This window comes from Rhinoderma darwinii, chromosome 12, assembly GCF_050947455.1.
Source record: "Rhinoderma darwinii isolate aRhiDar2 chromosome 12, aRhiDar2.hap1, whole genome shotgun sequence".
Classification (NCBI taxonomy): Eukaryota; Metazoa; Chordata; class Amphibia; order Anura; family Rhinodermatidae; genus Rhinoderma; species Rhinoderma darwinii.
Window position 1 is genome coordinate 59,475,893 of NC_134698.1, and position 26,400 is coordinate 59,502,292.

The 26,400-nt window shown below is 43.2% G+C and overlaps 1 protein-coding gene across 3 annotated transcripts in view; it reads left to right on the top strand.

Moving 5' to 3' along the window:
• The window catches only part of RGS6 (regulator of G protein signaling 6), a 481,401-nt gene that overhangs the window by 375,630 nt on the left and 79,371 nt on the right, over window positions 1-26,400 (top strand). For all 3 annotated transcript variants that reach the window (XM_075844496.1, XM_075844495.1, XM_075844497.1), the window contains 2 exons: window positions 5,151-5,257; window positions 13,983-14,034. In XM_075844496.1, the coding sequence (XP_075700611.1) occupies window positions 5,151-5,257; window positions 13,983-14,034 (159 nt within the window). The remainder of the gene's footprint in view (window positions 1-5,150; window positions 5,258-13,982; window positions 14,035-26,400) is intronic.

Sequence of the window (26,400 nt, forward strand, 5' to 3'; positions counted from 1 at the left end):
CGCTATACAGCTACCACTGTATATAGTGCCACACAGCGCCCCTCACTTGTATATAGTGCCACACAGCTCCCCTTAGTAGATAGTGCCACACAGCCCCCCCTTAGTAGGTAGTGTTGCACAGCCCCCTCTTAGTAGATAGTGCCACACACAGACTCCTGTAGATTGCACCACACACAGACCCCTGTAGATAGAGCCACAGCCCTCCCCCTTGTAAATAATGCCACACAGCCCCCCCTTAGTAGTGCCTCACAGCCCCTTAGTAGTGCCACACTGCTCCCCCTTGTGTATAGTGCCACACAGCCCCCCCCTTGTGTATAGTGCCACACAGCTCCCCCTTGTGTATAGTGCCACACAGCCCCCCCTTGTGTATAGTGCCACAAGGCAATGGCACATCCGAGAAAGTTGTATCAGCCAGGGGGTTGTCAATCAAACATAGAAAGTTGGGTTTGGAGGCAGGACTATGTGACTCTTCAGGATAGCGGCATTGCCCCATCACCCTTTATTGAGTAATTAGCATATAGTGTGCACCGTTTTAAAAGTGGATTTTAAAGATTTTGCTGCATCTGAAAAAAACATACAGGGGAATGTGTGGAAATATTGTCAGGTCATGTATTACCGCATGGTGGCAGTTCAAGGGGTTAAATCTACCAGTTAGGTTCCCATTAAATATATAATGAAATGAGAACAATTCCATCTGCCCTGCAATTTTGTTATTATAAATATATTCTATATAATTACAGCTCCAGAACCAAGTTCTGACATATATACGGTTCCAGGACCAAGCTCAGTACATATATACAACACCAGAACAAAGCTCAGTACATAAATACAGCACCAGAACCAAGATCAGTACATATGTACAGCACCAGAACCAAGCTCAGTACATATATACAGCCCCAAAACCGAGCTCAGTACATAAATACAGCACCAGAACAGTGCTCAGTACATAAATACAGCACCAGAACAAAGCTCAGTATAACGGTTCTCACCGGTTTGTTTGTGGATCCTCTGTGCCGTCTGGGAGATGGTGCTTGTAACCCAGGGCAACGCTTGACACAGCGAGTTTAGAGGCAGTCAGATGTATAGGCCAGAAGTCAGGACAGGCAGCAGACGTCGTTACGGGTATGGATAGCAATAGGTCAAGGCAGGCGGCAGGCAAGGATAGTACAAAGTTCAGGCTGAGGTCACAACGGGAAATCCAGACAAAGGCAGAAGACATGGTAACCGAGAAACTGGGTACAGGCAAGCTCACAGGGTTGAACAAGCAAGGATCTGAGGGCGGAGGATCCTTAAATAGGAAGTTCTTGGATTTTGGCACGCGCTGGCCCTTTAAGAAGGGAAGATTCATCTCGCGTGCCCTCTAGTGGCTGCAGCCGCACATCGTGGATGAGTGCTGCAGAGGGAGGTAAGAGATGCAGTTACCTGATGCCGCCCAGAGCCAGCAGAGCGCCCGGATCAAGTAAGTGGAGCTCGGAACAAGCATAAGGGAATGGAGGGTACAGGAACCGGAGAGGAGGTCGTGGAAGAAGCGGGGATGGCGCGGGGGCAGTTACATTCAATACATATATACAGTACCACAACCAAGCTCAGTAAATAAACACAGCACTAGAACCAAGCTCATACATATATACATCCCCAGAACAAAGCTCAATACATATATACAATATCAGAACCAACCTCAGTACATAAATACAGCACTAGAACCAAGCTCAGTACATAAATACAGCACCAAAACGAAGCGCAGTACATATATACATCCCCAGAACCAAGCTCAGTACATAAATACAGCACCAGAACCAAGCTCAGTACATATATACATCCCCAGAACCAATCTCAGTACATATATAGATCCCCAGAACCAAGCTCAGTACATATATACAGCACCAGAACAAAGCTCATACATATATACAGCACCAGAACAAAGCTCACTACTTAAATACAGCATCAGAACCAAGCTCAGTACATATATACATCCCCAGAACCAATCTCAGTACATATATACATCTCCCAGAACCAAGCTCAGTATATATATACATCCCCAGAACCAATCTCAGTACATATATACATCCCCAGAACCAAGCTCAGTACATATATACAGCACCAGAACCAAGCTCTGTACATATATACAACACCAGAACCAAGCTCTGTACATATATACAACACCAGAACCAAGCTCTGTACATATATACATCCCCAGAACCAATCTCAGTACATATATACATCCCCAGAACCAAGCTCAGTACATATATACTACACCAGAACCAAGCTCATACATATATACAGCACCAGAACAAAGCTCAGTACTTAAATACAGCATCAGAATCAAGCTCAGTACATATATACAACACCAGAACCAAGCTCTGTACATATATACAACACCAGAACCAAGCTCTGTACATATATAAAACACCAGAACCAAGCTCAGTACATATATACAACACCAGAACCAAGCTCAGTCCATATATACAGCACCAGAACAAAGCTCAGTACATATATACAACACCAGAACAAATACAGCTCAATGTAGTGCAACCCCTGCCGTATAGGTTTGTATGGTGTAAAACGACAACTTCCAACATGGCCCGAACAATAGTAAGGATATGCTGGGAGATGCTGTTTTACAAAACCTCAAATCATCTCGCTCCAGATCATACAGTGACTACAGTGCTGATTAGAGGCAGATTAAACATTTACATTAAGTAACTCACCGGTGACGTCTCAGATTCTAGTTCTTTTCTTCTCCCTCTGGTCCAGACCTCTATGATGGATTTCGTCCGGCCACGACCCATCTTTGCAGTTTTCCACTCAATGTCTTAAGCTTCTCACTTTTAAAACATTTCTGCACCTATAAACGAAGTTAAAATTCTCAACACCTGTAAATCTAATAAAGCGCCAAACACTGCACCACTAACTATAATAGCGCCATACACTGTGTCCCTGAATATAATAGTACCGTACACTGTCGTCTGTATATAGTGCCCCCATAGCCCCCTGTAGATAGTGACCCCCATAGAGCCTCTGTAGATAGTGTCCTACATAGAAGCCCCTGTAGATAGTGCCCCACATACAGCCCTCTGTAGATAGTGCCCACATATGGACTCCAGAGCTGCAAGGCAATAGTTCTAACCACTGAGCCACCATGCTGCCCTACGCATAGCTTCCCCTATAGATAGTGCTCCATATATAGCCCACCTCTGTAGATTGTGCCTCACATATAGCCCACCCCTGTAGACAGTGCCCTACATATAGCCCCCCTGTAGATAGTGCCCCACAGGTAACCCACCCCTGTATATAGTTTCCCACATATAGCCCACACCTGTAGATAGTGCCCTACAAATAGCTTCCCCTATCGATAGTGCTCCACATATAGCCCACCTCTGTAGATAGTACCTCACATATAGCTACCCCTGTATATAGTGTCCAACATATAGCCCACCCCTGTAGACAGTGCCCTACATATAGCCCCCGGTAGCTAGTGCCCCACAGGTAATCCACCCCTCTATATAGTGTCCCACATATAGCCCACCCCTATAGATAGTGCCCTACAAATAGCTCCCTTATAGATAGTGCTCTAAATATAGCCCACCCCTGTATATAGTGTCCCACATATAGCTCCCCCTGTATATAGTGGCCCACATCCCCACATATAGACCCCCTTGTATATAGTGCCCCACATCCCTACATATAGACCCCCTGTAGATAGTGCCGGACATCCCCACATATAGACACCCCCCCTGTAGATAATGCCACTCAGTTTTATTAGAAAAAAAACCCAAAACTTTAGATGCTCACATGATCCTGTTCCCATGCCGTCCGGTGGCAATGCAGACCTGCTCTCTTCTGAGCAGGTCTGCTGGAGCAGAACGACGCATCGTTCAAAGGCGCTGATTGGCAGGGCAGAATGACTTGTCTCGTCAATCAGCGCACTTCAAGCATGGAAGCAGTGCGATGATGTCATCGCGCCGCTAGCGTCGTTGAAAGGTGCTTATTGGCGGGGCAAGTCATTTTACCCCACCAATCAGCGTCATTGTAAGGCGCTGAATGGTCGGGCACAGAACATGCCCGGCCATTCAGCGCTAATGCATGTATTTGTACCTGCGTGCTAGAGACGCAGGTACAATTGCTGCAAGAGGGAGTGGCTGTCGCTAGCACCGGGGCCCCCTCCGGTGCTAGCAACGCCCCCGGGCATGAGGGGGCACATTTCGCCCGGCCTATAAATCTTAGAGGCTCAGGGGTGCGGGCCACGTAGTAGCGTCGTTACAGCTGTAGCAGCCATAACGACTGCTAGCGGTGCCACCAGACATATGGGGGTGTTGGCTAGCGGCACGGGCCCCCTTAAGCCACTACGGCTGCTACTGCGGTAGTGAAGCCACTGCTCTCACTGAATGCTGCCAATCCTCCCTGCTCTGGGTGACGACTAGCAGTCTACTGGTTACAGGAGGGGTTGGCAGCGTTCAGTGAGGAGAGTCTAAACATCAAGGGGTGGCCTCTGGAGCACTTGCAAACATGGCACCGGGGGCAACGTTGATTTCTCTTTCATGCAACTTGCATGGCCGACACCACCTTTATAGTTAAGTTATGTTTACCATCCTGTTTATAGTGCTGGCAGCAATTTTGAGGGCTTAATACTTCTGACAGATTCTCTTTAAAAGTTTTCAGAAAATTACATTTACTGTTGAATAATGTTTTAACATTTGTACAATGATGTGTCACTCTTTGGAAATACTTGGACTTTAGCAGCATATATAGTTAGAATAAATAATACCAAGGATTTTCCAAAGGTTTAATTTAGGTTTATTCTCCGGAGAATCACCTTCTCTTGGCGTGCATTGCAGAGTGCCACCAGTCCGTTCAATCATCTGCATCTCTTTGGATTTCTTTTAAAGGGAGGTTAGTGGGGAGGTTAGTAGGGAGGTTAGTGGGGAAAAAATTGCACTCTGAGCAATCCGTACCGTAAACCCACTGCAGGGCTCTGTGGAACTCAGCCACTAATGTTGTGATACCACCATTGATAAACTGATGCAATAAACCTATATTCCGGATGCAGTGTGTATGAATATAAATTAATGTGTCTGCTTTGAAAATAATGTTACAGCAAAGACAAACCGTCATAACCAACCACGCTGTTTTTTTTTGTTTTTTTTTTTCAGTGGAAGCAATACATTTAGGAAGCCTTATAGCAGCCCAAGGTTACATCTTCCCCATATCAGATCATGTCCTGACACTGAAGGATGATGGAACCTTTTACCGCTTTCAGGTAAGTGACAGCTGAATAGTGTTTATAGTAATGAACTACCAAATACAACGCATGATCAGTGAATGGTGTACACTGCCTCCTCGCCATTCATTCTCAGCCTGGATGCAGTAGCCAGTGGCAGCCTCGCCATGTCGGACATGAATCGGGTGATAGAATAGGTGCGGGTCCAGGGCTGGGACCGGCATTTATCAGACACTTGACATATTCTGTTAATATGCCATAAATGTCTGAGTTGTGTAATGGAGCTGAGCTGCAATACCAGGCTCAGCTCATGGACAAGAGTGGTGCGGTTTCTGGAAAAAAAAACACCCTGTTTCCTAATCCTGAATAACCTATGGTATCTGTTGAATCGGGAAATGTACACAGTTTGTGTCTACTAATCGGGGTCAAAAGAGTCTACTTCTGGTGGTCAATAGAGCATTCAACTTTATTTGTATGTAAAGTGTGCGACCTGGAGAACATGTTCCACAATAGTTGTCTGCTCAAATGTAGCAAAATTAGGCAAAAAGCACCATGCATGTTGATCAAATAAGTGTATTTTTATCAATTATTTATTACCTGCATCTCATTGTCAGTAATATTAGAAATTCTATGTATAATTTATTAAATGGCAAATACCAGTAGTGGACAAATACTTGTACACTTTAGGAGCCAGTTGGACCACTCGTGGAGCCAGTTTTTTTTATTATTTTTATTAACCGGTCATTAAGAGCTTGCATAGACGTCAATAGAACGCGTTAAATGCATACCTACCCCTTAATGGGAGAATAATTTCTAAAAGTAAAGTTAAGCTTTGTATTTGCGAATGTTATATGGGTGCTTATTTAGTAATTTTATTTACATCTCAGAACCAATTTGCTTTGTAAGCTTTTAAATGGAGCCTGTCACCACTACTCCCCCCCCCCCTATCGCGAACGCCACTAGATAGGGGTAGAACAAGCTAAATCATACCTATGTTGGCGATCGTGCTGCAAGTCACACTAGGGAAACTTTTAATGCTCACGTGCCATATGCTAATGAAGGTGAAGTGTCTGGCTGTAACCCCCATTCCAAACACCTCCGCTGTGCTCTTGAGTGAAAGCTCTTTAATTGCATGGCTTATAGCACTGAGGACCAGTAGAGAGGTCACTGAAGCAAAGGGTAGGGGTTACAGCGGAGAAGCCAGACATTTTACATTAATTACCGTATGATACGGGAGGATTAAAAGTTAATATCCCTAGTGTGGCTTGCAGAATTATTGGCGACATAGGTAGGATTAAACTAGTCTTCTCTACCCGTATCTAGGGGTGTTAGCAGTTTGGTGGGAGTGGCGACAGACTTCCTTTAAAACGAAAGCATACATGATTTATTACCATGGACTCATAACATAGTTTTCTGAACATTTCATAAAGGAGCATTAATATTCAAGCATTGCACTGTCAAGCTTCATCTAATTAGCCTGCAAATAAGCAGGGGTCAAACAAGGGCAGCATCTTTCTCAATAGCTGTAGCGTCTGTCACACCATGCCATCTCAGGCATTCTCTACCCCCTAGGACTACGTTTTTTGTGTGCATATTTATTTATTTATGCATATTTTAAGGTTACTGGAAAAACTGTAGATGCCTTTCACTAAAATATGACAATGCACAAAGTTAGATAGTATACAGTGTAGGATTCGTGTGCAATTATTCATTCTCTCACAACATACTTGATAATAAAATACCTGTGCTGCAATGACTGTATATTCAAAATTAGTCCACAGTGGTGTTATTGTCACTGTCTGATTCAGTGCAAACTTCTGCAGTGAAAATATTATTAAATATTTCTTACAGGTTCATTACATAACAATATTATGGAACAGTATAGTGGTAAGATCTGAGGTTTTGGTTATAAAGTCACAGCAAGTTATGTAAAAATATGGAGAAAATGTATATTCTAGTATAACACCTTCCCTTTGATACCATATTTTACGTTTCAATTGCTGTATGTAACAAAGGCTTTAATCGCTCTTCTGTGAGTTATTTCTATCAGGTTTTCGGTGACAGCCAGAATAATGTAGCATGCAATAATGTAGATACTCTTCTATCGAGTAAACAAAATAGAAAGCAAAAGGGCCCATTATAAGTCAATGTGACACTGGATCCATCCATTTATACACTCCTCAACATTGAAATTGCAACACTAAGGGTATGTGCACACGAGAACTGTCTTTTACGTCTCAAAAGACAGACTGTTTTCAGGAGAAAACCGCTGCGTCGTTTCAGACGTAAAAGCTCCTCCTCGCATTATGCGAGGCGTCTTTGACGCCCGTAATCTTGAGCTGCTCTTCATTGACTTCAATGAAGAACGGCTCAAATTATGTTGCAAAGAAGTTCCCTGCAGTTCTTTGCCGAGGCAGTCAATTTACGCGTCGTCGTTTGACAGCTGTCAAACGACGACGCGTAAATGACAGGTCGTCGGCACAGTACGTCGGCAAACCCATTCAAATGAATGGGCAGATGTTTGCTGACGTATTGTAGCCGTATTTTCAGACGTAAAACGAGGCATAATACGCCTAGTTTCCGTCTGAAAATAGGTCATGTGAACCCAGCCTAAGAAGGGCAAGTAGCAGGTGTCGCTAAGATCTGCAAATTATCAAATTTTCAAGAAGCTAGTGGCATGTGTGAGGTGCATAAAAGCTAGATTGAAAGCAAAGTTTTTTTTAGCCACATGAAACCTCAAAAATCTGATCAAGTGGTGTGAGATGATTGTGTGATGCCGCCTGTTCGTCGACACGTCAGTTATCGCCACTTGTCGCAAACTGAGAGGGACAGAACTCTAGAAATGAAAGACCCTGGTTTATCACTCCGGCAGATCGCTACGTGCCTAAGCCGAGATGTCAGCACTGTTCAATGTGTGCCCTGGAGGTTGGGAGAACAACAACAAACGGGAATGACCGCAAGAGATGCATGGAGGCGAACCTCTGTACGAACGGATCGTCTGATTGGAAGAATGCAATGTAGTGATCCATTCTGTACTGTAAGTGAAATTTAACATCACATCCAAAGCCTAGGGCGGCAACCAATGTTGACACAAACAATCAGAAGGCGTTTGCACAACATTGGGCTACGAGCCAGACAACCAGCTACAGGTGTTCCATTGACCACACGCCACCGCTCTCAAAGGCTACCATGGTGCACAGCAAGACGGCAATGGAGGTTGAAATGGAGGTCTATCTGCTTTTGTCCTGGATGCAATGATAGCCAGAGATTGGTCTGGGACCACTTGGGCAATGCCATGAACAGGCCTTCACAAGGGAACGTCATACTGGTCCTACTCCCGAGATTGTGGGGTGGCATAATGTACGATAGCCGGAACACTCTAGTCTTCATTTAAGGTACACTTAAGAGCACGGTGTTACATTGAATTAGTCGAGGAAACAGTGCTACAACCATTTCTCCAAAGTGTCCTAGAAGCCGTTTTTCAACTGGACAACGCCAGGCCGCATGCTGCTCGTGCTACGGTTAGCAGTCTGCATAGCCTAAACGTGCTACCATGGCCAACAGCGTCTCTGGTCGAGCACATCTCGGATGTCATTGGCCGGCAACTGCAAAAGGAGCTGCCAGCTGCTGATCTTGATGATTTGCGTGCCCAAGTGCATTCATCGTGGCATAACATTTCTCAAAAAACCATTAATATGCTCATTGATAGCATGACAAGGCGTGTAAGTGCGTGTATTTATGAGTGTGGCGCTCATACTCCATTCTGAATAAATCAAGATGTTTGAAATATTTTGTTTCCAGTTTCTTGGTTATCAATCCTGTGATTTCCACAATTCAAAAACTTTTCCTTCTTGGTGTTGCAATTTCAATGCTGAGGAGTGTATAATGGTTATATCATATTCAAACCAAGTTAAGCTCTTGGTGCCACGTGGCATTGATTTATGGCGCTGGTGCAATGTAGTTAGTGAATGGATGGTGCGGGCATGGGAGCAGATAGGATGCCTGTCAGTTTTTCACTTTGCCTGTCCGTATTATATCAGCAATCAAGCCAATTGGATTAAATTATACTGTATTTAGGCAGTAATGGCTGCTTTATACCCTTAAGTACCAGTTCAAGCAAATATTATATCAAATGTGATTCTTTGATTTACATAATATATTTCTCTGCACTTCTTTCCCATAATATATTCACCAACACAACAATGCATCTCAACTTTTAAACCCTGACAGCCATTTAAAATTATGCAATAATGCAGTGATACCACAAAGCACTGTCAAGTTTAGTAGCCAAGTACAATTTAATGGTGGTGTCACCAACCGCAACCAGATGATGTCATCTTAATAGTACAATAGACACAATTGGTCGCTATGGTTTGATTTGAGATATATATATATATATATATATATATATATATATATATATATATATATCTATGTGTAACAATGGCACAGGTTTACTATTTTTGATAGGCCAGTATCTATATAGTTTATTATTGTGCCAAAAAGAATCGATGTTTGTACTGCACAAGATACCTAGCTGAAAGGGACGTAGTTGAAAATGCAACAACATTTTGGTGCTAAAAACTGTGCCAACCAAGAGCTGTTACAAAGTAAAGTATCTAACATGTATAGCAAGCCATGCGCCAAATTTAGCATACAGCATGCAACACTTTACAATTTCTGCAGTGAAAAAAATTACGACTGAACATAAACATAAAACACGCTCCCACCAAAATTCCTGTGGATATAAAAAAAAGTAAAAGTTCATGGTTAAAAAACAAAGGGAGATCACGGAGCATTAGGCAAACAGGCGGCATGTAGCGTTTGAATTATTAATTTTTTTTCAGGGAGCACTCTAGATTCGATTTTTAAGTTCCATGATGTGTATCTGAAAGGGGTCATAAGCTGTTTAATTTAATCAGAGGCAAGAAGTTGCAAATATGGGTTTTACCTATTTTTTAAATAAGGTCAAACCACCAGAGGTAACTGGACCTTCCCTAATCTTTAAATATAACAAAGTACGTGAAGTTTTTTTATGAGTTTGACTCACCTGCGTATTCATGTTATTGGCTGCATGTACACTAGAAAGATCACTTGACCCATAAATTTCTCGTATGGCAAAAAATGTGATGGCAAGCCATGAGTTGAGCGTAACTCTGGGAAAGATAAATATGACATACTGGGGATTAATTATATTTCCTATATATATTTTAAACCGCTTATTTTCCATGCCCTGTTCACATGCTGGGTATCCCTAGGGTAAAAGATACTTGGACTAAAAGTGTGGCGACCTAAAACTCTCTCTCACTGCCTTCCAAACAGCTACAGTGTCTTTTAGTAACAGACAGTGTTTAATCGTTTGTGGCATTTTCAAGTTTATCGTGTAGAATTGCAGAAAGATTCCAGGGAAATGCTAAATCCGGTTTCTAAAGAACAATTGTAATAATCAGAATTTTGGATCCAGTTAATACTATTCTGTAATAAAGTAGCCAAATTGTAGCTCCTGACATCTGGGAAATTTTCCCTCTCCCTTACCCTTGGAAACATTAATTTTTTTCATTAATTTTTCAGCCGCTTGCTAGCCCAAATAAATTATGTAAAGGCAGTGTTTAATTTGAATTTTCAACATGTAATGGTATAGTTTGTAACGGATAAAGGAGTTTAGAGAGACTAAGCATCTCCACCAGGTGGCATCTTCCCAACAACGAAATCGGGAGATGATCCCATCTTTTTAATTCCATAACAATTTTCTGTATAAGCTGAGGTGGCTTTTTAAACAAATTTTTGCCAATGTGTACGCCAATGTATTTTATAGAGGACTTTGCTATAGTAACAGGGGCAGGAGGTTTTCCGATATGCCTGGAGTAGCACGTGGGGAAACATTTAAGAGTTCACGTTTGGTCAAAACCTGACCAGATACCAAAACTTTTCATATGATTGAAAACGGTGGGTAAATTTCTGAGGGGTTTATCCAGAAAACAAATCATATGCAAAAAGAGATGTTTACATGTCCCCAGCCAACATTGATGTCCTTTATTCCCACGGCACGATCAAATATTCTAACCAGAGTTTCCAACGAGAGATTGAAAATCAGGGAGACAGAGGGCACCCCTTTCTTGTTCACTTTTGTAATGGGAATGACTAGAACAAAAACCCTGGGGTATATATTCATGCTATGGGAGAGCCATATTAAATATATGTCCGATAGGGACCATGCATATCTAATTTATCTAGCGGCCATCAGAACAAGTCTTTATCTCGTCTAAAACTGCCAGTACCTTCCGAATATTTGTGACTTCTGATCTGCCTTTGACAAATCCCACTTGAGTAGGAGTGATCAACTATAGAAGAACATCGGCTAATCTGTTGGGCATTATTTTAGAAGGTAGCTTTAAATCCACGTTTAATGCAGGCAGCCTCTTTTAGGCTTATTTCTTTAATAAAGGGGTTGTCCAGGCATGAGGAGGTTTTTCATACTGATGATCAATCCTGTGGATAGGTCATCAGTATATGATTGGTGGGGGTCCGACTCCCAGACCCCGCACCGATCTACTCTACCGTCTGCTTCCGGGTGCCGGAAGTTATGCAGTGGTCGGTGCCAGAAGCAGATTGCACCGTACACTGTACAGCGACCGTGAATTCAAGTTTCAAGTGAATAGGAGCATAACTGCAGTAACCCAGCACGGCTGCTTTACGGTATACGGAGCCATCGGCTTAAAGCACTGACCACTGTATAATTTCCAGTACCTGGAGGCAGCCGGAACAGCTGATCGGTGCAGAGTCTGGATGTCTGACCCCCACGACCATAAACGGATGATCAGTATGAAAAACCGCCCCATGCCTTGACAACCCCTTTAAGTCTTTTCCAGGTTTGGGAAGGATCTACCTGCCCTGAAGATTGAAGGTATTAAAAAGTTGCAATAAAAACTGTGATATCTGTTCCCTTAGTAGTTTCAAAATATTCTCCCCCTGTATCCGACTGGGCCTGTCATCTTATGTGATTTAAAGGGAACCTGTCACCAGCATTTCACCTATTAAACCAGCAATACCAGGTGGTAGAGGGTGAAAAATCATTTCTATATAACCTATAATTGTCTTCTTAGTCGCTTGTGTAGCTTTAGTATTCAGCTTTTTAGTGTTCCCACACCGTATGCTAATGAGCATAAAAGAGTCAGATCTTGATTTGAAAAGAGTCAAATCTTCGTTTGAAAAGAGTCACATCTTCATTCCTCAAGTCTTTCTGAGTTTACCCCGCCTCCTTACTTCTGATTGACAGCTCCTCGCCTTCCCCCAGCACACAAAATCCTGCGCTTGTGCATTGATGTCCTCTTCTGGTGTGTGTGCACAAAGGGACACCGGATTATTACGATAAAAGGCGCAAAATGTTTGCGGACCGTTATTTACAGTCGGAGGAGGAATTTAGGAGAGGGGATAACGGCAATGAACTTTTTATAGCAGCGGCCAGTGAGGGATAAGTACAGTTCAATAGGTGAAATGCTGGTGACAGGTTCCCTTTAAGGGTTTTAATATCTCTATGCTGCTCCTCTAGAATAACTGGGGCATTCAAGGTGATTTCTACATCCTCTGTCAGAGTTGAAAGTGAGGCAATATCTAAGGGGGAAGGAGAGGATGGTATTCCCGACCCTCTATTTATTTAAGTACAAAAGGGCATAGTAATATCTGAAAATCTTGTTTATTTGGGAATGAATCTTCCCAGTTTGGCCATGTAGTTGTGACACGTGAGAAGAGACATAAGTACCCTTCGCCAGGTTAGCTATTAGACGTCCTGCGTTATTGCCAAATTGAAACAATCGGGCCTCCCGATAGATCGCATAAGTCTCTCCCTTCTGTCCAGCCACAACTCATCTTGTTTTGCTCTCATCTATCCCTGTTTTGTCAAGTCAGAAGAAAGAGACTAAAATGCAGCGTGTGCTACTTTGATCACTTAAATTTGGCATATCTTCTGACTGCCTGGTCTCAATTAATGCTGTCTAAATAGTAGACCGCATAGGTAAATCTACCCTAATTCACACAGTAATATATTAAGCTTAAAAAAAGTGTATCTAGTTCAATCTATTATCGTGTAATGTTAATCCAGAGGAAGGCAATAACAAATTTTGCGAGGTAGTTTTCAAGTAGTCATGTAAGGTAAAAAGGAAACCTTCATGACTCAAAATATTTAATACCTAGATCAACAACCTATCTCAAGTGATAGTTTTTAATGATATATATTTAAGACATCTAGACCCCTTTTGAACTGATTTAATAAATCAACATTTATAATATCATGACAGAATGAGAGGCGCACTGCTGTTACAGTAAACAAATATTATTTGCTCCCTTGTTATGTTTATAGGTCTAGAAGATAAAGTCTATTAAATAGATTTCTGTATTAACCTTTGATATATTTATGCATTGTAATTAGGTCGCCACAAAGTCGTCTTTTAATCCAAACTTGATAACTTTAATATCCATCTGTCTGTCTTGTTCACTGCGCCGAAAACTGTACAGAGTACTTAATGTGTGACTTGTCTAGTGATTTATAAATAGGTAAAATTATATATGTAGCATGTGCGTCTATAACCTGCCTTTTTTGCCTTGGCAGCAGCTGCCTGGAACTGGTTGCTACAGCTTTCTTCACTATATTAATAGTGGCATATTTTGTCTCACTCTTTACTTTGTGCAGGACTCTGATAGTTATCCAGATCTGTATAAAATGTGTATATCTTGGAAGGCCATGATTTAAATTCTCTGTCCTTTCTAGGCTCCATATTTCTGGCCTTCAAACTGCTGGGAACCAGAAAACACAGACTATGGTAGGTAATACTGTGAAGCATAAGCATTGGTAATTTTCTGATTTACGAATGGGTTATTATATTTGTAATCATAATTGGAAATGGTGCTAAATGCAGAAAGCAGAATATGCTTTTTACAAACACGGACACTGGTGAAAATGTGTTTAATTCCACCTTTGTGGCTTTGATACTTAGACAGAAACACATTAGGGGAAACTTATAAATACTGGTGCAAAGGCCCTTTGGAAAATGTAAGGTGGAACTGATTGGTTGCTTTGGGAACCTACTCCACTTTTCCTTGGCACGAATAAATATCTCCATATGTACTCTGTCTCTATAGCATTGAATAAGTCCAACGTCCAATCCAATGCGTTCTATTCCTGACATTACCTGATCACCATAAGCTTGTTTGAAATGCGCGTTAATTTTTAAGCACCTTGTGTACCTTTGAATATTAACAACTTTCCATAAATCAATAGTACAAGCTCAGATAAGAAACTTTGTAATATATCTTATTACAGAAAAATGCTTATTTTTCCACTTATCAGGAAGAAGCGAAAGCAGGAGACTAGCAGTTAACAGTCTCCTATACACAGCATACAGAAAAGATCCTGCTTCCCCTATCTCTCTAACATGTGCTCAGAAGCAACAGCAGCAGCATGGAGGACATTGTACAGCAGTAAATACCAGTAAATACCAGTGTAGCTGTGAATCCAGCTCTGGGGCCAGGCAGTAGAAACACTTACTGGGAGCTGTAGCAGCGCCTGTGTGTGTCTCTTTCCCTCTGCAGCCGCTCCCCCTCTCCTCTCCATAGACTTCTATTGGCAGCTGTAACCTACTCTCTGTGAAGCAGGGAATCCATCTCTTCTATGCTCTATGGTTTCTATGAGTAAATTCGTTCGCATTTAGGGTAAGTTCAAACAGCTCGGATATACTGCGGAAAACTCCACAGCAAATCCGACCCAGATTTCACAGGGAATTCCAACAGAAATCTGCACTAAATAGTGTTTGATTTGGTGCAAATTTGCCGCTGTGGACAATAGAAGAGGGGATAAAAAAAAATGCTGCCCTTCCCTGGTGCTCCTGTAGTGGCTTGTCCCTGTTCCCCCAGCTGGTTTCTGAGCAGCTAGCCTCTTGGGAGGACATTTCCATGTGACCCTGCAGCCTCTGATTGATTGACTGCAGTGGCCGCGTGGGACAAACGTCATCCATGGAGCCAAGCTGCACAGAGACTAGTTGGTGGAACAGGGAAGCGTTGCTACGGGAGGAGAGTATGGTGTATCTTTTTATTTATTTATTTTTAAAGCGAAAATAGTTTTTTGTTTTTTTTCTAGTTGTGGTTTTTGCAGCAGAAATACAGCCAGTAAGAAAATACAACATTTAGCAGTTGTTGTTGATTTTTACTTCCCCATTGAACTTAATTGGGAAAATCTGTAACAAATGCCCAACCATTCCACAGCAGGAATTTTTGTGCAACGTGTGGATGAGATTTTATACACTTTACTGCTACTCTAATGTGGACAGAAAATCTGTACTATGTGGGACCACAGCCTAAAGGAAGTGGAGGGGGAAGAAGTATAAGTGGAGAAAGAGGCATTTTTCAGTAATAAGATATGTCACAAAGTTTCTTATCTTCGCTTGTATTATTGATTTATGGAACGTTGTTTATAATTGGAGGTACACTTTAAGGCGGGATTCACACGACCGGGTCGCGTCCGAGCCCGAGTGCCGGCCTGTAAAATCGGCCATTCTGCCCGGCCGGTTTGCATAAAGTTATGCATCCGTGCCGGGCCGGGCAGATCCGGACAGTGACATCAGCGGCAACTCCTGAAGGGGAATCCCCATGTGTTCGGGGATTCCGCTTCAGGAGTTTCCCCTGATGTCACTGCCCAGATATGGACAGAGACATCAAGCGCTCTGTCCAGGAGCGGAATCCCCGAACACACGGGGATTCCGCTTCTTCAAGGAGCTAAAGTGCGGCTAGCACATAGCAGAGCGGGGGGATACCTCCCCGCTCTGCTATAGTGGCGTCGCTACAGTAGTAGCAGCCGCAGCAGCAGCAGCTGCAGCTGCTAGCGGCGCCATCAAAGGTGTCGCCGGGCCAGGGCGTTTTTAAAACAAGCAGGAGAAGGGAGCCAGCGCAGCGCTCCCTTCCACCTGCTGTACACCCCGGCCCTGCCACACAGTGTGCAGCGATGCCATTCGTCAGAATGGCATCAACTCCTCCTCCTCACATGCACTCTGCGCTGTGAGGAGGAGGAGATAGAGCGCAAGAGCCGGAAAACCCGGCCGTCACTCGGGACACATCCCGGTGATGGCCGGGTATTACCCGGCCCCATAGACATCTATGGGAGTCGGGCGGCCGGGTACCCGGGCGAAAATAGAGCATGTCCTATTTTTTGACGGGCGGTTTTCCCGGCCGTCAAAAAATCGGTCGTGTGAATAGCCCCATTAGGGGTCTATTATTCCTAAGGCGGGATTCACACGACCGGGTCGCGTCCGAGCCCGAGTGCCGGCCGGTAAAATCGGCCATTCTGCCCGGCCGGTTTGCATAAAGTTATGCATCCGTGCCGGGCCGGGCAGATCCGGACAGTGACATCAGCGGCAACTCCTGAAGGGGAATCCCCATGTGTTCGGGGATTCCGCTTCAGGAGTTTCCCCTGATGTCACTGCCCAGATATGGACAGAGACATCAAGCGCTCTGTCCAGGAGCGGAATCCCCGAACACACGGGGATTCCGCTTCTTCAAGGAGCTAAAGTGCGGCTAGCACATAGCAGAGCGGGGGGATACCTCCCCGCTCTGCTATAGTGGCGTCGCTACAGTAGTAGCAGCAGCTGCAGCTGCTAGCGGCGCCATCAAAGGTGTCGCCGGGCCAGGGCGTTTTTAAAACAAGCAGGAGAAGGGAGCCAGCGCAGCGCTCCCTTCCACCTGCTGTACACCCCGGCCCTGCCACACAGTGTGCAGCGATGCCATTCGTCAGAATGGCATCAACTCCTCCTCCTCACATGCACTCTGCGCTGTGAGAAGGAGGAGGAGATAGAGAGCAAGAGCCGGAAAACCCGGCCGTCACTCGGGACACATCCCGGTGATGGCCGGGTATTACCCGGCCCCATAGACATCTATGGGAGCCGGGCGGCCGGGTACCCGGGCGAAAATAGAGCATGTCCTATTTTTTGACGGCCGGTTTTCCCGGCCGTCAAAAAATCGGTCGTGTGAATAGCCCCATTAGGGGGCTATTATTCCTAATGCAGCCGGGTGCCGGCCGATTTATGAACGGCCGGCACCCGGCCGGGAAACCCTGCCGTGTGAATGAGGCCTAATACAGCCGGGTGCCGGCCGATTTATGAACGGCCGGCACCCGGCCGGGAAACCCTGCCGTGTGAATGAAGCCTAAAACATTTTGCTTTTAGTATTCTATCATAAATTAACATTTTAAGTCCACTAGTATTTCCAAAAGATAATTTCAGAGTTTGTGGTCTTGAATCTGGAGCTTCTAATACCATCTTAAAGTAAAACTCTGGCTTTTTCTTTTCGTCCCTGTTAGCAAATGTAATGTGCATTGACTTACCTGGTGCTGTGTTTCACAAGAAACCACTCCATTCCAGACCTCCGTAGGGTCACGTGATATTCATTCTGACTACCTGTTTCTTACAACATCTGTACTAGAAACCGGAAATCAGGCTCTTAATGCAAGTCTATGAGAGCCTCAATGTAAGTTTCGTAGACTTGCATTGAGAGACTGACTTCCGGTTTCTATAGTAGACGCTGTAGAATTTGGGTTGTCAGAATACGGATTACTTGAAAACATGGCGGCCTGGAACAGAGCGGCATCCCAGGAAATACAGAACCAGGTAAGTCAATACAAATGACTACATTTCATTTGCAAATGAGGAAGGGGGTGGACACAATGCTTTTTTAAAGGAGTTGTCTCATGAATAAATATACATTTTCTCTTTTAAACTGCATAATATACACTACCGTTCAAAAGTTTGGGGTCACCCAGACAATTTTGTGTGTTCCATGAAAACTCACACTTATATTTATCAAATGAGTTGCAAAATGACTAGAGAATATAGTCAAGACATTGACAAAGTTAGAAATAATGATTTTTATTTGAAATAATAATTTTCTCCTTCAAACTTTGCTTTTGTCAAAGAATGCTCCATTTGCAGCAATTACAGCATTGCAGACCTTTGGCATTCTAGCTGTTAATTTGCTGAGGTAATCGGGAGAAATTTCACCCCATGCTTCCAGAAGGCCCTCCCACAAGTTGGATTGGCTTGATGGGCACTTCTTGCGTACCATACGGTCAAGCTGCTCCCACAACAGCTCTATGGGGTTGAGATCTGGTGACTGCGCTGACCACTCCATTACAGATAGAATACCAGCTGCCTGCTTCTTCCCTTAATAGTTGTTGCATAGTTTGGAGGTGTGCTTTGGGTCATTGTCCTGTTGTAGGATGAAATTGGCTCCAATCAAGCACTGTCCACAGGGTATGGCATGGCGTTGCAAAATGGAGTGATAGCCTTCCTTATTCAAAATCCCTTTTACCTTGTACAAATATCCCACTTTACCAGCACCAAAGCAACCCCAGACCATCACATTACCCCCACCATGCTTGAAAGATGGCGTCAGGCACTCTTCCAGCATCTTTTCAGTTGTTCTGCGTCTCACAAATGTTCTTCTGTGTGATCCAAACACCTCAAACTTCGATTCGTCTGTCCATAACACTTTTTTCCAATCTTCCTCTGTCCAATGTCTGTGTGCTTTTGCCCATATTAATCTTTTCCTTTTATTAGCCAGTCTCAGATATGGCTTTTTCTTTGCCACTCTGCCCTGAAGGCCAGAATCCCGGAGTCGCCTCTTCACTGTAGACATTGACACTGGCGTTTTGCGGGTACTATTTAATGAAGCTGCCAGTTGAGGACCTGTGAGGCGTCTATTTCTCAAACTAGAGACTCTAATGTACTTGTCTTGTTGCTCAGTTGTGCAGCAGGGCCTCCCACTTCTCTTTCTACTCTGGTTAGATCCTGTGTGTGCTGTCCTCTGAAGGGAGTAGTACACACCGTTGTAGGAAATCTTCAGTTTCTTGGCAATTTCTCGCATGGAATAGCCTTCATTTCTCAGAACAAGAATAGACTGTCGAGTTTCACATGAAAGCTCTCTTTTTCTAGCCATTTTGAGAGTTTAATCGAACCCACAAATGTAATGCTCCAGATTCTCAACTAGCTCAAAGGAAGGTCAGTTTTATAGCTCCTCTAAACAGCAAAACTGTTTACAGTGGTGCTAACATAATTGCACAAGGGTTTTCAAGTGTTTTCTAATCATCCATTAGCCTTCTAACACAGTTAGCAAACACATTGTACCATTAGAACACTGGAGTGATGGTTGCTGGAAATGGGCCCCTATACACCTATGTAGATATTGCATTAAAAACCAGACGTTTGCAGCTAGAATAGTCATTTAGCACATTAACAATGTATAGAGTGTATTTCTGATTAATGTTATCTTCATTGAAAAAAACTGTGCTTTTCTTTAAAAAATAAGGAAATTTCTAAGTGACCCTAAACTTTTGAACGGTAGTGTATCAATTCTTACATTGGAATCATTTATAAAATAAAAAAAATGCTCCTGTGTCTAGATATTGCTGTTACATACTTCTATACAGGAGGTATAAGTACAGGAGCAATTTTTTTAAAATAAAATACAATTGAAAATTTGTTATGTTTTGGATGATCTAACAGAGTAAATTAATTAATTTAATGATGGGATAACCTGTTTATGTGATGATTATACTGCCAACTTTCCTGCACTTGGAATGTACTTCTGTACATGAATGGACATACCACTACATTGTTAACCAGCCCGTAACTAAGGAAGCTTTCCACTACATCATTAAGCTGAAAAACTGGTTTGTCTATAAGAGCTTACATGAAAGGCTATGTACACATTTGACATGGAAAAGATGTTTTACATATGCCGATGGTAAGCTTGGGTCCCCCCTTCTATCGATCGATGGGGGTTCCAGTGATTGGTCCCCCACTGATCTAACATGTTTCTGGTGAAATACCCCTTTAAACAATTTAATAATCTATAAAACTTTCCCTTTTATGTACACACTTTGAGTTTGTTAGTTTATTAATTCATTACAGATCCATATTGCTTTGTTGGTGGTTGTCCAAGCTACTACAGAATGAAATGCACATAGGGCCCCACATCATGCAGTATGTTAACTGAGGAGAGGGGAGCGTGAGATGTGTGTGCGCTCAACTTATTTTGTTGTACAGTCCAGGTATAACACTGGTGAAAACGTGTCGATAACAATAAAGTGTCAGATGCTGCTGTCCCCGGCCAGTAGATGACTAACACCACCACTTGCCACTTTAATGGTGAGAGTTCAAACTACTAAAACCCTTGCATCTGATGACCGAAGGGTCTTTCATCCCCTCCCGCTTTACAGTCTCTTGTATGAGAGAAATGCAGTGTGACCCTTGGGCCAGTTTACGCCCTTCTTTTCCTACTATTGTGTTTCTTGTGGAGAGTGGTAGCCATGGGCAGGTTCATATCATGCATAAGGAAGTACGATTGGGGCATCCTGAGCGGAGTATCTGAAAGGGGTTCTGTGTGGTATTGTATGTATGTATGTATGTATGTATGTATATTTGTACGATATATCCGTAAACTTTATTTCCACTAACTTTTTGGAAAATACTGATTACAAAGAAAGCATTTAGAATGGACCTTGAGTTATATATTAGAATGCCTCTCCAAAAGTCCAAAAGTGAAATAGACATAGGGAAAAAAAAGGTTGCCTTTTTAAATTAGTATAAATATAGATCTTAACAATGTATTAAGCATATATAGGGATTTTTTTTTCTAGGAAATGTTGCCTTTGTATTTAATCTCTACTGGAACACTACCCTAGGTATATAGGGTAGATGGGTATATCCAGCACTCAAATAATGCATACATATACACTGTTCAGCCATAACATTAAAATCACTGACTGGTGAAGCAAATTACATTGATAATCTTGTGACAATGGCACTGGTCATGGGGTGAGATATATTGGGTAGTAAGGGAACAGTCAGTTCTTGAAGTTGATGTGTTGGAAGCAGGAAAAATGGGCAAGCAGCAACAACTTTGACAAAGACCAAATTGTGATGGCTTGACAATTGGGTCAGAGCAGTTGCAAAATGGCAGGTCTTGTAGGGCTTTCCCGGTATGCAGCGGTTAGTACTCCCCAAAAGTGGTCCAAGGAAGGACAACCGGTGAACCAGCAACAAGGCCATGGATTCCCAAGGCTCATTGGTGCGAGTCAGGAGTGAAGTCTAGTCTGTCTAGTCCGATCCCACAGAAGAGCTACTGTAGCGCAAATTGCAGGTGGTTTTAATGTTATGGCTGACAGCTGTATATAATAGAAGATAAATGGCCAAATATAATCACAACCTTTATTCCTCTCCTGTTGTGCTATTTGGTCAATACGGAATCCTTTCTAGTTGTAACTCAGGATCGTATTCTGCATTGGAGGTATGCCACCTATATTTGGAAATCCTGTTCTATTCAGTAGTGTGTATTTATAACTAGTACTAATTATTTATATCATTTTGGGAAACTTAACCATAATATCCAATTCATAAAGTAATCAAAATACAATTCGTCCTGAGGGATGAAATATCCAATATTTTCATAGTTCAATATATAGATGGCACCATGTATTGTTAGTTACAATATATCCAGCTAAGTATAGTCTTAAAAAATTGATCATGGCAGCATTCTAGATCTAACTATACTGGTATACTCAATAAAAAACTATATGCTGGGTACTGTCTATGCTGTGACACGGTTAGTAATAATAGCGGGTATCCTGTATGTTGTAAAGATTTACTTAACTCTTGTGTCCAGTAGGTTCTAATTGCACAATATGGACAATGAGAAACTATTGGTTTGCAATAAACTGAGTAAAATCACTTTGGGCGCACCTTATCCCTTTTTTGGGGGGTTGGTAATAGAAATGTGGAAAATTGACCTGAAATTTTAATTTCCTGGAGTCCGTAGGCAGCACACTTAAGGGTTAAGATACTTAATCTGACCGGATAGAAGAGACATATTACTCAGCAGTAATCAATTAAGCAATTAGGAGGTCCCAGGAAACCTTACATAGAGCCCAAATCCCTTGAGAAAGCGTAACGTATGCAACAGTATATATATATATGGTGGGAAACTTGTGCTGCCTACGGACTCCAGGAAATTTAAAATTTCAGGTCAATTTTCCACTTCCTGATCGTCCTACGGCAGGACACTTAAGGGACTTAACAAGCAATGAGAATTGAGGGGGGGTTTTAAGCTTTGGATGCTCCAACTAGTATTTTTTTTGCCAAAGGCAGAACCTTCAGAAGAAAACAGGTCGAGCCTATAGTGTTTAATGAAGGTCGAGGAAGAAGACCAAGTGGCTGCTCTGCAGACTTGGTCTAAGGGGATATGGCATCTTTTTGCCCATGATGTGGATGTGGACCTGGTTGAGTGGGCCCGAATATCTAAAGGGGACTCTAGGCCTTCCAGGGCTTAGCAATCCCTGATGATTTCCTTGAGCCATCTAGCTAGTGAGGCTTTGCTGGCTTTTTTCCCCTTATTTGGTCCCTGGAATTGGAGAAACAGCCCTACGGATTGTCTGAAGGGGGCTGTTATTTCTAGATAGGCAAGTAGGGACCTCCTTACGTCTAAGCATTGTGAATCAATAGGGGTATCAGAGGTTGATTCTACTGGTAGGACCGGCAAAACTATCTCTTGATTCAAGTTGGAGCTGGATGGTACTTTTGGCAAGAACCCTGGCATTGTTCTAAGAATAACACACTCAGGAAAGATCCTAAGATAAGGCTCTTTACAGGACAGAACTTGCAAAAAGCCAACCCGCCCTGCGAAGGTAATTGCTATCAAGAATAGGGTTTTATATGAGAGAAGCTTAAGGCTTACGCTATGAAGCGGCTCAAATGGGGCACGGCTGACGTGCTTCAAAACAATGGGCAACTCCCAAGAGGGCAGAGGATTGTGATATTATGGCCTTAATTTTTTAACTGCTTTCAGGAATCTGGTTATCAGAGGATGGTTGGAGAACCTCCCCTCTGAAGTGGCATTAATGGCCGTCAAATGCACTTTTAAAGTATTGGGCTTGAGGCCTTTCTGGTATCCCTCTTGTAGAAACTGCAATACTGTGAACACTGTATCTGGTGACCTGTCATTGACCTGACACCATTTTGAAAAATATAAGCCATATTCGAGAATATATTTTCGTCGTACTGGGTTTCCTGGAGGCTAATAGGGTATTATCTACTTCATCAGAGAAGCCCTTATTTTTTAGAGACTGTTGTTCAGTTTTCATGCCGTTAGCTGTAACCTGACTAACGTGGGATGAAACCAACCCTCCTGTAGTAGAAGATCTGGACATAATGGGAGTCTCCAGAAGTTGCCGTTTGAGAGTTTAAACAAGAGCGAAACCATGCCCTTCTGGGCCAATGAGGAATGATCGCTATGGCCTTCACTTTCTGCCCCTTATTTTCCTCAACACCCGAGGAATGAGAGGGATGGGGGGAAAAGACATATATTAAGGTCTTTTCCCAACTCAATGATAGAGTGTCTATGGCATATGGGTGATCCGACCTGTTGAGGGAGCAGAACTTCCTTAATTTGGCATTCTTTGCAGTCTCCATGACGTCTAAAGATGGTTTGCCCATCTTCATTGTGATTTGGAGGAAGACTTCCGGATTCAAGCTCCAATCTCCTGGGTGAATCAGTTTCCTGCTCAGCCAATCCGCTTTCAGATTCAACACTCCTTGAATGTGGACTACGGAGACTGATCTCCGATTACGTTCTGCCCACCGCATGATCTGACTGCATTCCTTTCTGAGGGAATTGCTTCTGGTGCCCCCCTGCTTGTTTATGTAAAACACTGCGGGGAGGTTGCCCGACTGAATTTGGACATCATGATGATGGAGTACAGCCTGAAAGTGTAACAGGGCTAGTATAATCGCCCTGAGCTCTTTCATGGTGGATGAAAGGCAGCTGTCGTATTTGGACCATTTTTTTTGCACCCATGATGTTCCCACATGCGCACCCCAGCCTGAGCCTGAGGCATCCGTAGTGAGGAGTATCTGATGAACTGGACTCAGATCTGCCTCGATCGAGATGGTAGAGTACCAGCCACCATTGGAGGTCCTGTTTCAAATCCGGAGACACTGATATTAAGGTGTCGAGTGACACTATTCTCTTGTCCTAACTTTTTGGTATGTTGGATTGTAACATTCAGATGTGTGCCCTTGTCCAGGGTACCGTCTCGATAGTCGATGTTAGAAGGCCTAACACTCTCATGGCCTGACGGATGGAGCAGTGACTCAATGAAATTAGTCGCTGAACACCCTCATGGATAGAATATATACGGTCGCTGGATAGTCAGTGACCTTTTCTGTGTATCTACCATGAAGCCTAAGTATTTCAACTTGGTGCATGGTGTTAGATGAGACTTCTGGAGGTTTATGATGAAACCGTGCGAGATGAGTATGTCTAGGGTGACTTTTCGGTGTTTCATAAGGACTCGGGGCGCTGATGTTATCCCAAAGGGCAGGCAGGTAAACTGAAGATGTAGGACTTGATGATGAACAAGAACTGACACCCAAAGAAATTTACTGTGTTTTTCAGGACTGAAATATGAAGATCTGCATCTTGCAGATCGATAGTGGCTAGAAAATCTCTTTCTTGGATAATATTTATGACTGTATGTATAGATTCCATTTTTAACTTTTTCTTTACAAAGAACTGGTTCAGATATGTCAAATCTATCACTAACCGCCACTTGTCTTCCTTTTTTGGAACGGCAAAGATAGGGGAGTACACTCCCCGACCCGCTGATGATACGGGACTTCTTCCAATGCTCCCTTCCTTATGAAGTCCTGAATAAGACTGAGAGCAATAGGTTTTCTTCCCCTGTTTATACAGAATTTGTTCTTTGGAATGGTGTTTAGTTCCATCGAGTAACCATTCTGGATGGTGGATTTGACGTCTGTGGACGTTTTTAGCCATAGGTGAACAAACTTTCCTAGTTGTCCACCTACTGGACACTCCCCTCTCTTGGCGTCATAAGTTAGGATTTTGTTTGAAAGGGTGACTTTTTCCTGAAGGAGGGGTTACACTCCTGCTTGCGTTTGAATCTACGCTGCCTGTCACCCCCACGAAAATATTTTTGACCCTTAGGGGACCTTTTTGAACGGTTTTGAAAGGTCTTAAATGGTGGCCTCTTTGGACGGCGTGGGAAGGAAACCACTTTTTCATCATTTATTAATTTAATGATGTCTTCCAGCTTAGGCCCGAAGAGAGAAGAGGGATGAAATGGTAGGGAAGATAAATGATTCTTTGATGGCGCGTCCCCTGTCCATTGCTTGATCCAAAGGGTTCTACGCGTCATATTAGAGAGAGCCAGGGATCTGGAAGAAAACTTCCAAGACATCCTGCGGCTCGTCACACAAAAACTCTGCAGCTGCTTTCACGAGAGGGATATTGTGCAAGATCTTCTCTCTTGGTACGCCTTCCTCCAGATCTTGAGAGAGCTGACTAAGCCATGTATGAAGGGCTCTGGCAACCGGGATGGAAGCTGTTGCCACTTTACACGCCGCAACCGACGATGAGTAGGCTTTTTTTAATATAGAATCTGCTCTGCGATCCATTGGATCCTTTAAGAGTGGGGACTCCTCTGAAGGAAACACAGATTTCTTTGACAATCTGGTGACCGCAAGATCAACTTTGGGCGGAACATTCCAGTTAGAACTGAACTTGGGATCTGTTCTGTAGGTGTGTTTAAACCTCGCCAGTTGATCGATCTGTCTCTCCGGCTTTTCCCAATCTTTCTGCACCCAGTCTTTAATAACAGGATGGGAGGGAAGGACTGGCCCGAAAATAATAAAGTTGTTCCTTTTTGGGCTTATGAGACACAACTTTATCGGTCTCAACGGTCAGTTTGATTGCTTTCAGCAAGTGCGGGACCTTGTCTTTATCTAACAGATAAATATTATCTAGAGGTTCCCCATCAGAGTCCTCTGAATCCAGATCATCCTCCGATATATCATATTCGGAAGGGGAATGCGGAGAGGGCGACCGCTTTCTACCTTTAGATTTTTCGGCATAGCAGCCGACTTAATCTCCTCAAAGGTATCTGTAAACTAATCTTTAAACCAGGATAGAAACCCCTTGGCTTCAGTATGGAAGGATTATTCAGGAGGTCTGCAAGAGGAGCAGAAACTCTGGTCCCAATCCCCTGGCAATGGTTGCTGATGACCTTTACACATATTGTGCTTGGATTTTCTTTTACGTTTCCCTTGAGATGCAGGACTTGCCATCTG